General features: G+C 45.5%; 2 protein-coding genes across 2 annotated transcripts in view; one reads left to right on the top strand and one right to left on the bottom strand.

The window, feature by feature from the left end:
* The window catches only part of LOC144485226 (uncharacterized), a 123298-nt gene extending 115314 nt beyond the window's left edge, over positions 1-7984 (bottom strand). Inside the window, exons 1-4 of the mRNA XM_078203433.1 lie at positions 7959-7984; positions 6776-6853; positions 4805-6017; positions 1836-1979 (exon numbers count right to left, since the gene is read on the bottom strand). Of these exons, the coding sequence (XP_078059559.1) occupies positions 1836-1979; positions 4805-5922 (1262 nt within the window). The 5' untranslated portion in view covers positions 5923-6017; positions 6776-6853; positions 7959-7984. The remainder of the gene's footprint in view (positions 1-1835; positions 1980-4804; positions 6018-6775; positions 6854-7958) is intronic.
* Positions 1-14242, top strand: part of LOC144485202 (uncharacterized) — a 199433-nt gene that overhangs the window by 129231 nt on the left and 55960 nt on the right. The gene's annotated exons all lie outside the window — the stretch shown is intronic.

Consider the following 14242-nt stretch of genomic DNA (forward strand, 5'->3'; position numbering starts at 1 on the left):
TGTTCACACTGATCAGACTCCTTTCAAATGTTCTGACTGTGAGAAGACATTTAAAAGCAAAAAGTATCTGCTGAGGCACCAACACATTCACAGTGAGGAGAAGCCGTTCACCTGCTCCTTGTGTGGGAAGCGATTCACTGCTACATCCAACCTGCAGAAACACCAGCGAGTTCACACTGACAAGAGACCCTTTAAATGTCCAGACTGCGGGAAGTGCTTTAAAACCTCCGGTGAAGTGACGTGTCATCAACGTGTTCATACTGACGAGAGACCATTCAGATGCTCTCACTGTGGGACTGGCTTCAGGCGATCATCTGAACTCACTGTACACCAGCGAATTCACACTGGAGAGAGACCGTACACCTGCTCTGTGTGTGGGAAGAGCTTCATTCAATCATACCACCTGCTGAAACACCAGCAAATTCATTCCGATATAAAACCTTTTAAATGTTTTGACTGTGAGCAGAACTTTAAAAGCAGCAATGGTCTCATGATGCACCAACGAGTTCACACTGGGGAGAGACCGTTCACCTGCTGTGTGTGTGGGAAGGGATTCACTCAGTCATCCCACCTGCAGTCACATCAGCAAATTCACTCTGATATTAAACGTTTTATGCTTTGATTACGAGCAGAATTTTAAAGGCTGCAATGGTCTAGTGATACACCAGCAAGTTCATACTGGGGAGAAACTGTTCACCTGTTCCGAGTGCGGGACTGGATCCACTGACTTACAGCAAATGCTGAGACACCAGCAACTTCACGAGTGTCTGCAGGGGTTGGATTCAGCTGCTTTTGCTGCTGTTAATCATAATGAGGACTAAATGTATGGGTTAATCCTAAAGTGTGTAAGAAATGTGTTCCAGCCACTCTCTTCCACAGTTCAGAGCTCCTAGACATGGAACAGAAGCTCCTTTACAACTGGGTTTAGAGTCAGGAAAAACAACGGTGAATGCTGGAAACTAGGATTTTAGTCCGGGAGTCAGAGATTACCCAAAAAGGGGGTCGGTGTCATTGGTGATTTTGAAACATTTTGTTCAGAAGCAACAGTTATGAAAGTTTCAAGTTTTTGTGCCCAGATCACCAACAACCCGTCCTGGTCCCTCCAAACTGACGCTACAGTTAAGAAAGCCCACCAACGCCTCTACTTTCTCAGGAGGCTAAGGAAATTCGGCATGTCTGCTCCGACTCTCACCAACGTTTACAGATGCACCATAGAAAGCATCCTCTGTGAATGTATGACAGCTTGATATGGCTCCTGCTCTGACCAAGACCACAATAAACTACAAAGTGTTGTGTCTGAAACCCAGTCCATCACGCAAACCAGCCTCCTATCCATCGACTCTGTCTACACTTCCCTCTGCCTCAGCAAAGCAGCCGGCATAATCAAGGACCCCACACACCCCAGATATACTCTTTTCCTCCTTCTTCAGTCAGGGAAAAAAATAAAAAAATCTGAGGTCATCTTCCAACCGATTCAAGAGCAGCTTCTTCCCTGCTGCTGTCAGACTTTTGAATGGACCTAACTTATGTTAAGTCTCTGCACCCCAGCTATGACTGTAAGACTACATTCGATACCCTCTCTTTCCCTTCTCTATTAACGTCATGCTTTGTCTGTATAGCGCAAGAAAAAGTACTTTTCACTGTATACTAATAAACCTGTTGGACTTTAACCTGGTGTTGTTAAACTTCTTACTGTGTTTACCCCAGACCAACGCCGACATCTCCACATCAGTACTAATACATGTGACAGTAATAAATCAATTTTTTTTAAAAATGGTATATTAGTTAAATAGGCAGAAAAGACAAATGAGCCATAACAAGTGAGAACAGTTTACTGATCCCGGATCAGCGGGATGCTGAGCTCTGTGTTTGGAGGTGACAGTCTCCCCGGAATGGTTTCCTGGTCCCGGATCAGACACTCGGACGGATGAAGCTGATCTCTGCCGCTGGAGGTGACGGTCTCTTCGGATCTCACTCCTCTGGATCCAGTCAAAGTGTTTGGTGTCTGTCTGAATCCAGCACGGATCACTTTGAAAAACTCTTTCCTGTCCAAAGTGATTTTCCCTCTCGAGCCTGTTTAACCTTCACTCAGACATTTGGTTAAATTCCAGGTCATAAGATCCAACCTTATCCGGTTTAGAAATGTCTTGTGTCAGGGTTTATGACAGAGACATGTCCTGGATAGAGATAACAAGTCTATCCTGTGTTTGTCACCCAGCAAGCTGCTATGGAAGCTTTCTTCATAAGAGAGTGAGCTGTTTCTATTAATATTCAATAAATGTCTTGACATTTTATGAAGACTTTATTAGATGGTGATTTTTTACAAAACAAGCCCTGAAATCAGAGATTGGTGTAAAACTGCAATCTGTTCCTGACTGAAAGTGAAGTTTCCAGTCTGAAAATGTCTTTGATTTGAAGTTTCCGAGTGTTTATGTGATATTCCTGAGTTTTCCCATGTCAGGCAGTGACAACAACAACTGGCATTGACCCATTAACAGATTAAAGTTACCGAGACTTCACAGAGGCTCAGAAAGGGAAGGAGAGGGATGGTGGAGAAATTGTCATTCACCAAAGGCGTGGGAAGTTTGTCAAAATATTAATTTCCTTTTTAACTCATAATAAATCCAATGTACTGTTTGGAACCACATCCAGGGTTAGGGTGAGGTATTAGTTAAGGTGAGATATTAGGGAGGGTGAGGTGTTGGTTCGAGTGAGGTGTTGGTTCGAGTGAGGTGTTGGTTCGAGTGAGGTGTTGGTTCGAGTGAGGTGTTGGTTCGAGTGAGGTGTTGGTTCGAGTGAGGTGTTGGTTCGAGTGAGGTGTTGGTTCGAGTGAGGTGTTGGTTCGAGTGAGGTGTTGGTTCGAGTGAAGTGTTGGTTCGGATTCGGGGTGTAGGTTGGGATCTTGCTGTTTGGAGCTGATCATGCAGATAAAGATTGGGATCTTGCTGTGTCTGTGTGTGGTTCCACTAAGGTTTATATTGTCTGTTTTAGGACCATATTCTTGTTTCCCAAACGTTAAGTAACAGATATTTGTTTGTGGGGTTGTTTGATTTGGAACAGTACACTTGGCTGTTCAGGTTTATACAATATCATGGTTGTTCTTTTTTTGTAATTGATAAAAATTATGCAAATTTTCTTGTTATATGTTAACTGTGTTCTTAAATAAGATTTTACATTGTTTATAATGGGATTGTGAAAACCACATTGTGTTGTTCCCATGTGATTCTGTGGTTTCTGAGAGCAGGTCTTCCTGTGTTCGGATATTCTGTTGGTTTCAGGATGTCTCAGTGTTTACATGTCCTACAATTTCCTTCAATTCAATGTTGTTTTTCATCAGTCCCTGATGTGGAAATCAAATTATGGCTTCAACCCTCAGTAAATGGGTGCACTATGTTTGTGTGTGTGGCTGTGTGAGAGGGTCAGGTTGGGTGTGTCGTTGTGGGGGGTTGTCTGTCCCTATCTCGCTCTGTCTGTGTTGGTTTGAAGGAACCTTCGCTAACTGGTGTCTGTTGTTTTCTTCTTAGAATCCCGACAGTACAGGAGGAGGCCATTCAGCCCATCGAGCCTGCACTGACAACAATCCCACCCTATCCCCGTAACCTCACATCTATTTACACTGCCAATCCCCCTGAAATTAGGATCGATTTAGCATGGCCAATCAACCTAACCAGCACATCTTTGGACTGTGGGAGGAGACCGGAGCACCCGGAGGAAACCCACGCAGACACGAGGAGAATGTGCAAACTCCACACAGACAGTGACCCAAGCCGGGAATTGAATCCGGGTCCCTGGCGCTGACAGGCAGCAGTGCTAACCACTGTGCTACCGTGCTGCCCTTGTGTTAGTATGTCTTGTGTTAGTTTAAACACTGCAGTTTGGAGAGGGGAGACTGGAGATGGGGAGTAGATTGTAAGGATGGTGGGGTCAAGGCTTTGTTTTTTGACACGGGTGTACTGATGGCAAATTCGAAAGAGGGACAGTACCTGAGAGAATCATTGACAATGTCCGCGGACACAGGGAAGTAGGAGATCAGTAGTTTAGTGGGAGATTTAGTGGGAATAGAGTCAATGGAGCAGGAGGTGGGGCTCATGGGCAAAATGAGTCTTAAGAAGCCATTAGGGGAGACGGGAGGGAAACGAGAGAAAGATGTTGATTCAGGGCTCCGGAAAGGTTGAAATTTAGAGAGAGTTTGGCCTTGTGGAAGAGAGAGAGTCAGCAGAGGCAGCTGATCAGATTGTCCCAATCTTAGTGACAAAGAAGCTCCATGAAATCCTCATACTCCACCTGTCTGCGTGGGTCTCCCCGGGTGCTCTAGTTTCCTCCCACAGTCCAAAGATGTGTGGGTTAAGTGGATTGGCCATGTTAAATTGCTCTTAGTGTCCAAAATGTGTATCTTAGAGGGATTAGCCATGGTAGACTTGCGGGGTTATGGGTATTGGGCAGGGGTGGGTGTGGACTTGGGTAAGAAGCTCTTTTGGAGAGTTGGTGCAGACTCCAAGGGCCAAATGGCCTCCTTCTGCACTGTAGGGATTCTTACATAAGTTCTAACAGTCTAACTTGTTGGAGATGAGGATTGAGGAGACAGGGGAGTGGGAGAGCTCTTCAAAAGGATCTGAATTGCGTGAGAGATATCAAAAAGATTCAACACAATGCGTATATTCAACACAAAACTGATTTATTTGACTTTTAGTGAGAATATTAGCCCCTGTAAGTGGCTGGGGTTTATTACCAATGTAAACAGACCCTAATGAACATGGTTCAGTCCTGAATGTCACTGACAGCAAAGTTCAATCACTATAGTTACTTGTGAAGTCTCTGGTGTCTGAGCAGGTGCGATGAAGTCATGAATCTCTTCCCACATTCAGAGCAGGTGAACGGTCTCTCCCCGGTGTGAATTCTCTGGTGTACAGTGAGTTGAGAAGATTGCCTGAACCCAGTCCCACAGTGAGAGCACCTGAACGGTCTCTCGTCAGTGTGAACACGTTGATGGAACATCAGTTCCCCAGAACTTTTATAGCACTTCCCACAGTCTGGGCATTTAAAAGGTCTGTCGTCATTGTGAACTCGCTGGTGTGTCAGCAGAATGGTTGATGTAGTAAATCCCTTCCCACACTCACAGCAGGTGAATGGCCTCACCGCAGAGTGAACTCTCTGATGTTTCAGCAGGCTAGATGACTGAGTGAATCCTTTCCCACACACACAGCAGGTAAACAGCCTTTCCCCAGAGTGGATTCGCTGGTGTTTCAGCAGGTCTGATGACTGGGTGAATCCCTTCCCACAGTTGGAGCAGGTGAACGGCCTCTCCCCAGTGTGAATTCGCTGATGTACAGTGAGCACAGATGATCGTCTGAACCCAGTCCCACAGTGAGAGCACCTGAATGGTCTCTCCCCTGTGTGAACTCGCTGATGTACAATGAGTTGAGGTGATCGTCTGAACCCAGTCCCACAGTGAGAGCACCTGAACGGTTTCTCATCAGTGTGAAGACGTTGATGGGACATCAGTACGCCAGAACTTTTAAAACACCTCCCACAGGCTGGACATTTAAAAGGTCTTTCGTCACTGTGAACTCGCTGGTGACTCAACAGTTCGGCTGAAATACTGAATCCTTTCCCACACTCGGAGCAGGTGAATGGTCTCTCGCTGGAGTGAACTCGCTGGTGTTTGGAAAGGTCGGACGACTGAATGAATCCCTTCCCACACACAGAACAGGTGAAAGGCCTCTCCCCAGTGTGGCTGCGGCGATGTGTTTCCAGTTTGGACGGAGAAATGAATCCTTTCCCACAGTCCTCACATTTCCATGGTTTCTCCTTAGTTTGACTGCACTTGTGGTTTGACAGGCCAGGTGATTGGCTGAAGCCTTGTGCACACACACAACATGTGTACGGCTTCTCTCCACTGTGAACGGTGCTTTTTCCTTCCATGTTTAAAATCTGATGATATTCAGTTCAGAATAAATTGAGCAACTCTGTCCAATACTGATGTTACCTTTTGTTTGAGCTTCTGGACTGCAATTCCCCTGTGAAATTGATTTAAAACACAAAAAAGGGAGTGAGAGAAAACCATTAAAACACAAAGGCAGATTGTGAAATTGAGCTGAATGAATCTAGTAATTTGTGGGTCCGGCTCTTGGAAAAAGTGGTTGAGGCAGAGTCCTTGAATAAGTTTAAGGCAGAACTGGATAGATCCTTGATAAGCAATGGAGTGGAAGGTTATCAGGAGTAGGCAGGAATGTGAAGTTGAGGTGAAAATTAGATCAGCCACAGGGTGGAGCAGATTCGAGGGACCAAGTGGCCTATTCCTGCTCCTAATTTGTATGTAAAAAGTACAGGGGATGTGAGGAAGCATGCTTTTACACAGCAAGTGGCAATGACCTGAAACTTGCTGCTTATGAGTTGGGTGGAAATGGACACGATGAATAATTTCAAAATGAAATTGGATAGACACTAGACGGAAATAAAGCTGCAAAGATATGAGGATAGAGCAGAGGAATGGGACTAACTGGCTTGCTGTCAACAGCTTGCATGGATCCAATGGGCTGAATGGCCTCTGCACCAGAATGGCATTTTCTTGTAATCTCACCTAATTTAACCCTGGGAGTTCAGATATCACTCGGCTACATCTGTTCTACGCTCTCTCCAGGGCCATTATGTCCTGTTGCCCGGAACTGAGCACAGTTCTCCAGATGTGGTCCCAGGGTTTGTGAATCCCGGGGCCTTTCCAGTCACACTGAAACCCAAAATCTTCTCTCACAGACACAATCGACAAAACTGTTACCTTCCACATTCCGAGGCTGCTAATATTCAGGTTCTGATGTATTGCGTGACTCCATCAGAATTCTCCACTTCCAGCACTCTGTAAATTTACAGAAACCATCACAGTCAGTCCAGGATAGAAATTCACAACATTCTCTCCTCCAAGTTGCCAATTGTGATTAAATGTTTCCTGGAGGTTTTATCACGTCTTTTCTATTGTGCCCATCCTCCAACCACTAATCAGTCAACACATCCATCCCCACTGCCTTCCTGGGCCAATTGGAAAGCTAAAAAGACTCCTTACCTTACAGCATAATGATTGACAGTTAGGCAAACATTTTTTTATCCATTTTCAATATTTTTATATCCGGTGAAGAGAAATGTTCAAAGGAAAATGACAACAAAAGATATCTTTTTTAATGTCCTGAATGTTTTAGAGACTGAGGTTTGAATCCCACTACAGCAGATGGTGAAATTTGAATTCAAGAAAAAACTGGAATTGAAAGTCGAATAATGACCATGAAACCATTGTCGATTGTTGTAAAAAGCCAACTGATTCACTAATGTCCTTGAGCCAAGGAAATCTGCTGCCTGACCTGGTCAGGTCTATCTGTGATTCCAGATCCACAGCAGTGTGGTTGGTTGACTCTTAAAATGCCCCGTGAAGTGCACTCAGTTCAAGGGCAAATAAAGATGGGCAATAGATGCTGGTCCAGCCAGTGGCAGCCACATTCCCTGGATGTGTTGGGAAACAAATCTCCCATCCTTATCTGGTCTGGCCTAAATATGACTCCAAACTACATAGATGTGGTTGACTCTTAAAATGCCCTGTGAGATGGTCTAGCAAGCCACTCAGTTGAAGGACAATTAGGGATGGGCAATAAATACTGGTCCAGCCAGCGACTCCCACATTCCCTGAATGAATGAAAAAATTCCTGGCGAGTCCAGTCCAATCCGGGAGAGTTGGTAACTGGGCCAGGCTCACAGCGCATGCGCTCTGCTGTACATTGTTCCTGTAAAGATGGCGGCCGCTAACCCGGGCCTGGAGCCGCTCAGCTCCGACTCTATTCAGTACCAATTGAAGCGGGACCGGGAACATTTTATTCTGGATTGAAGCCTCTACGGGGTATTTATGAAGCCTCCCAGCCCACTCCGCTGCTTCTATCCCTCCCCGGTCACCCAGCGGCTCCATTACTGAACCTCACTCCATTGTTTCTTTCCGGCTCCTCGCAGCTCCAGTCACAGTCCGGGCTGCGCATGCTCCGGTCAGAGCCAGGTACCGCGTTTGCGCAAAACGGTGCTGTAATGTGGATAGGGCACATTCTCACCCGCAGAGAATGTTGGGTAATCACCCCGCCATTCACACTGGTTTTGTTAAAAAGAAAATATGGTTTGCGATCTGAATATGATTGGTACCATTGGGCCACTATAACAAATGTATTAAATCGATTGATATGGAACTAAGGACTGATATAGTAACTAAGGACTGAGGTGGCACAGTTGCAAGCGCTGCTGTCTCACAGCACCAGGGAACCAGGTTCAATTCCGGCCTTGGGTTACTGTCTGTGTGGACTTTGCATGTTCTCCCTGTGTCTGTGCGGGTGTCTTCCGGGTGCTCTGGTTTCCTCCCACAGTCCAAAGGTGTGCAGGTTATGTTAATTGGCTATGCTAAAATGCCCCTTAGTGTCAGGGGGATTAGCAGGGTGGATACTTGGGGTTATGGGGATAGTGCATGGGTAGGATTGTTGTCGGTGTGGGCTGAATGGCCTCCTTCTGCACGGTAGGGATTCTATGATTCTATGAGCATAGGCTCTCCACTAAAGTTCGGTTCTGGGTCTGATTGACAACAGAACAAACATCTACAGTTAGAAGTGAACACATCAGGATCTCAGCAGGTTTTCCCCATGGACAGAACAGTTAAACTGCCCCTTGCCAATAAGAATGCTGACATTGGATCAAATGCTTTGAGCTTTTAAAGTCAGAGTATTAGCCACTGAGGAAAACTAAGGAAATCCCTTTGCACATGTGAAGTGTCTGAGTGTTGTCCCTCTAGTCTAACTGTGCTGTTCTATCGGTAAATGAGATGACTGAGTGAATCCATTTCCACATTCAACTGGGAAATAATCTTTTGATAATGGGATTTTACCCAAAGATTTACAGCTCCGACGGTAATCTCACACCTTCTGATGATGTGTTCAGCATTCTTTGTGCTCTCCAGTCAAAGACAAGTAAAATATTGCAGATGCTGGAAATCAAAATGTAAAATTCTGGAAATACTCAGCAGATCTAGTAGCATCTGTAGAGCAAGAAACAGAGTTTGCATTTTAGGCCCATGACCATTCAACACCCAGGCCTGAAAATTAGCACACTTTCTCCAACCAGAGATAGGCTATTATTTCCAGCATTTTCTGTTTTTATTTCTCATCTGTCTGAGAATGGAAACATCTTCCACTTGTCTACTGTGTCGAGCCTTTTCATAATCTTAATCAGATCATCCTCACTCCCTTTTCCAGAGAAAATATTTACAGACTGTCCAGTCTTTCTTGCTGGGTATAACTGCCTGTTCAGGCATCTTTCTAGTCTATTTTCCCGCATCTTCTCCAGTCCTTCTAGACCCATTTTATAATAGCAGTCCGTGCAGGGATCCCCGGTGGTCGTTCCCCTTAGCAACAAGTATTCCGCTTTGGATATGGTTGAGGGGGATGACATACCAGTGGGGAGCCGCAGTGAGAGGATCTCCAGCACTGTGTCCGTCTCTGTGGCTCGGGAGGGAAAGGGGGAGAGCGGGAGGGCGATAGTTATTGGGGACTCGTTAGTTAGAGGGATAGATAGGAGGTTCTGTGGCAGCAAAAGAGACTCACGGATGGTATGTTGCCTACCGGATGCCAAGGTCCGTGATGTCTCAGACCGTGTTTTCCAGATTCTGAAGGGGGAGGGGAAACAGTCACAAGTCGTGGTGCACATTGGTACCAATGACATAGGTAAGAGAAGGGACGGGGATTTAAAGCAGGAATTTCTGGAGCTGGGCTGGAAGCTGAGAGCCAAGACGAAACATGTGGTCATCTCTGGTACGTTGCCGGTACCACGTGATAGCGAGTTGAGGAACAGGGAGAGAGTGCAGTTAAATATGTGGTTGCAGGGATGGTGTAGGAGGGAGGGTTTCAGATACGTGGATAATTGGAACACGTTCTGGGGAAGGTGGGACCTGTACAAACAGGACGGGGTGCACCTGAACCAGAGGGGCACCAATATCCTCGGAGGGAAATTTGTTACGGCTCTTCAGGGGGGTTTAAACTAATTTGTCAGGGGAGTGGGAAAGGGAGTTGTAGTCCAGAAGTCAGTGAGGGTGGTGAGGTATTGGGGAAGGTATCAGGGTCAAGGGTGGGTACTGGTAGACAGGAAGGTGGGTTGAAGTGTGTCTACTTCAATGCAAGGAGCATCCGGAACAAGGTAGATGAACTTGGGGCGTGGATTGGTACTTGGGACTACGATGTTGTGGCCATTACGGAGACGTGGGTAGAACAAGGACAGGAATGGTTGTTGGACGTTCCGGGGTATAGATGTTTCACTAAGTGTAGGGAAGCTGGTAAAAGAGGTGGAGGAGTGGCATTGTTAATCAAGGATAGTTTAACGGCTGCGGAAAGGCACTTCGTGGGGGATCTGCACACTGAGGTAATATGGGCTGAAGTTAGAAATAGGAAAGGAGCGGTCACGTTGCTAGGAGTTTACTATAGGCCCCCAAATAGTAATAGAGATGTGGAGGAAGAAATTGCTAAGCATATTATGGATATGTGTGGGGGTCACAGGGTAGTTGTCATGGGGGACTTTAACTTTCCAAATATTGATTGGAACCTTTGTAGGTCAAATAGTTTGGATGGGGCAGTTTTTGTGCAGTGTGTGCGGGAGGGTTTCCTGACACAATATGTGGATGGGCCAACTAGAGGTGAGGCCACATTGGATTTGGTACTGGGAAATGAACCGGGCCAAGTGTTAGATTTGGTTGTGGGAGAGCACTTTGGAGATAGTGACCACAATTCGGTGTCTTTTGTTATTGCAATGGAGAGGGATAGGGCCGTACGGCAGGGCAAGGTTTACAATTGGGGGAGAGGTAATTATGATGCGATTAGGCAAGAATTAGGGGGCATAAGTTGGGAACAGAAACTGTCAGAGAAAGGAACTAATGAAAAGTGGAATTTTTTCAAGGAACAAATACTGGATGTCCTTGATAGGTATGTTCCTGTCAGGCAGGGAGGAAATGGCCGAGTGAGGGAACCATGGTTCACAAAAGAGGTGGAATGTCTTGTGAAAAGGAAGAGGGAAGCTTATGTCGGGATGAGGAAACAAGGTTCAGATGGCTCGATTGAGGGTTACAAGTTAGCAAGGAATGAGCTGAAAAAGGGGCTGAGGAGAGCTAGGAGGGGACATGAGAAGTCCTTGGCGGGTCGGATCAAGGAAAACCCCAAGGCTTTTTACTCTTATGTGAGGAATAAAAGAATGACCAGGGTGAGGTTAGGGCCGGTCAAGGACAGTAGTGGGAACTTGTGTATGGAGTCAGTAGAGATAGGCGAGGTGATGAATGAATACTTTTCTTCAGTGTTCACCAAGGAGAGGGGCCATGTTTTTGAGGAAGAGAAGGTGTTACAGGCTAATAGGCTGGAGGAAATAGATGTTCGGAGGGAGGATGTCTTGGCAGTTTTGAATAAACTGAAGGTCGATAAGTCCCCTGGGCCTGATGAAATGTATCCTAGGATTCTTTGGGAGGCAAGGGATGAGATTGCAGAGCCTTTGGCGTTGATCTTTGGGTCCTCGCTGTCCACGGGGATGGTGCCAGAGGACTGGAGAATGGCGAATGTTGTTCCTCTGTTTAAGAAAGGGAATAGAAATGACCCTGGTAATTATAGACTGGTTAGTCTTACTTCGGTGGTTGGTAAATTGATGGAAAGGGTCCTTAGGGATGGGATTTACGACCATTTAGAAAGATGCGGATTAATCCGAGATAGTCAGCACGGATTCGTGAAGGGCAAGTCGTGCCTCACAAATTTGATAGAATTTTTTGAGGAGGTAACTAAGTGTGTTGATGAAGGTAGGGCAGTTGATGTCATATACATGGATTTTAGTAAGGCGTTTGATAAGGTCCCCCATGGTCGGCTTATGATGAAAGTGAGGAGGTGTGGGATAGAGGGAAAGTTGGCCGATTGGATAGGCAACTGGCTGTCTGACCGAAGACAGAGGGTGGTGGTCGATGGAAAATTTTCGGATTGGAGGCAGGTTGCTAGCGGTGTGCCGCAGGGATCAGTGCTTGGTCCTCTGCTCTTTGTGATTTTTATTAATGACTTAGAGGAGGGGGCTGAAGGGTGGATCAGTAAATTTGCTGATGACACCAAGATTGGTGGAGTAGTGGATGAGGTGGAGGGCTGTTGTAGGCTGCAAAGAGACATAGATAGGATGCAAAGCTGGGCTGAAAAATGGCAAATGGAGTTTAACCCTGATAAATGTGAGGTGATTCATTTTGGTAGGACAAATTTAAATGTGGATTACAGGGTCAAAGGTAGGGTTCTGAAGACTGTGGAGGAACAGAGAGATCTTGGGGTCCATATCCACAGATCTCTAAAGGTTGCCACTCAAGTGGATAGAGCTGTGAAGAAGGCCTGTAGTGTGTTAGCTTTTATTAACAGGGGGCTGGAGTTTAAGAGCCGTGGGGTTATGCTGCAACTGTACAGGACCTTGGTGAGACCACATTTGGAATATTGTGTGCAGTTCTGGTCACCTCACTATAGGAAGGATGTGGAAGCGCTGGAAGGAGTGCAGAGGAGATTTACCAGGATGCTGCCTGGTTTGGAGGGTAGGTCATATGAGGAAAGGTTGAGGGAGCTAGGGCTATTCTCTCTGGAGCGGAGGAGGCTGAGGGGAGACTTAATAGAGGTGTATAAAATGATGAAGGGGATAGATAGAGTGAACGTTCAAAGACTATTTCCTCGGGTGGATGGAGCTATTACAAGGGGGCATAACTATAGGGTTCGTGGTGGGAGATACAGGACGGATATCAGAGGTAGGTTCTTTACGCAGAGAGTGGTTGGGGTGTGGAATGGACTGCCTGCAGTGATAGTGGAGTCAGACACTTTAGAAACATTTAAGCGGTTATTGGATAGGCACATGGAGCACACCAGGATGATAGGGAGTGGGATAGCTTGATCTTGGTTTCAGATAAAGCTCGGCACAACATCGTGGGCCGAAGGGCCTGTTCTGTGCTGTACTGTTCTATGTTCTATGTTCTAATATGGAGACTGGAGACATCAGCTAATCTGAGCAGCAAACTCACTATTGTCCCCAAATCCCTGCATGTTGAAGTATTTTAGCCATTTTCCAATCAGCTGAATATGAGATGGGATGGAATATACAGATTCAACAAGTCAGTCTGTAACACTGTGGAGCATCTCCAACTTGCCTCTTCCCCTTACTATTAAACAGTTGATTTTTTCACTCTTAATCTGTCAGTTATGGCACTAAGAATAAAGGGCTGAATGGCCTATTTCTGCTTCTATTTCATACGTCTGTATGTATGTTAGTATTGAATGGGAAACTAGAGGTACAATGAGAGATTGAAATGAGGAATGATGTGAGGAAGCTCCTTTGGAGCAGAAACACTGAGCTGGACTTGTTGTGTCCAATGGCCTGTTTTGCCTCCTGTGTCATTTCACTCCTGAAGGGTCTGCTTCAAACTTTTAGACAATGCCACAGATTCCTGGACTGTCAAACCAGCAGAAATAATTTATATTTACCCTCTGTTCCTCTTCATGTGTTTGATTCTTTTACTGTCACTGTTAATCACACCCAGAACTGAACCATGTTCATTCTGGTAATTGGAGTTTATTTCTACTGATTATTAATATCTTTGTAACTGGGCTGGAGTTTAATATCTTGATGTCAGTTAAATAAATCAACTTTGTTTCAAACAGTGTGTCAAGTACTTGATTTCTCCAGGATTAATTGATTGATTAATTGATGTCCTGTTACCGACTGTTCTGTTTTTGGATCTTTTCTCCTTTCTAACTCTAGATTATTTCAGTTCTCATACCTTCAGTTACTCTCATGGACAAGTCCCAGCTCCTCGTACCTTCCAGAGTGTCTCTCCCAGCCTAGAGATTCAGGGAAGTTTCAGTATTAAAAACAGAAAATGCTGGAGTTAGTAATCCATACTTTTCCAAGTATCAGTTGATTGTGTCCCAGATTATTGGTTTCATTTTCCCCACCGCTGATGTTAAGCTGATTGTTCTGTAATTGCTGTGTTTTGAACAGGGATGTAACATTTACATTCTCTCAGTCCTTTGTCACCACTACTCTATAAGGATTGGAAGATTGTGGTCAGAGCCTCCACAAACTCCATGTGAAGGACACTGTGTCAGAGTGCAGCAGTCCCTCAATGTCAGACTGCAGTGTCAGCCTAGATAATGTGCTCAGCTTGATGAGTATTTCCTGTTGTTATTGATGT

This window comes from Mustelus asterias, unplaced genomic scaffold (genome assembly GCF_964213995.1).
Source record: "Mustelus asterias unplaced genomic scaffold, sMusAst1.hap1.1 HAP1_SCAFFOLD_171, whole genome shotgun sequence".
Taxonomy (NCBI): domain Eukaryota; kingdom Metazoa; phylum Chordata; class Chondrichthyes; order Carcharhiniformes; family Triakidae; genus Mustelus; species Mustelus asterias.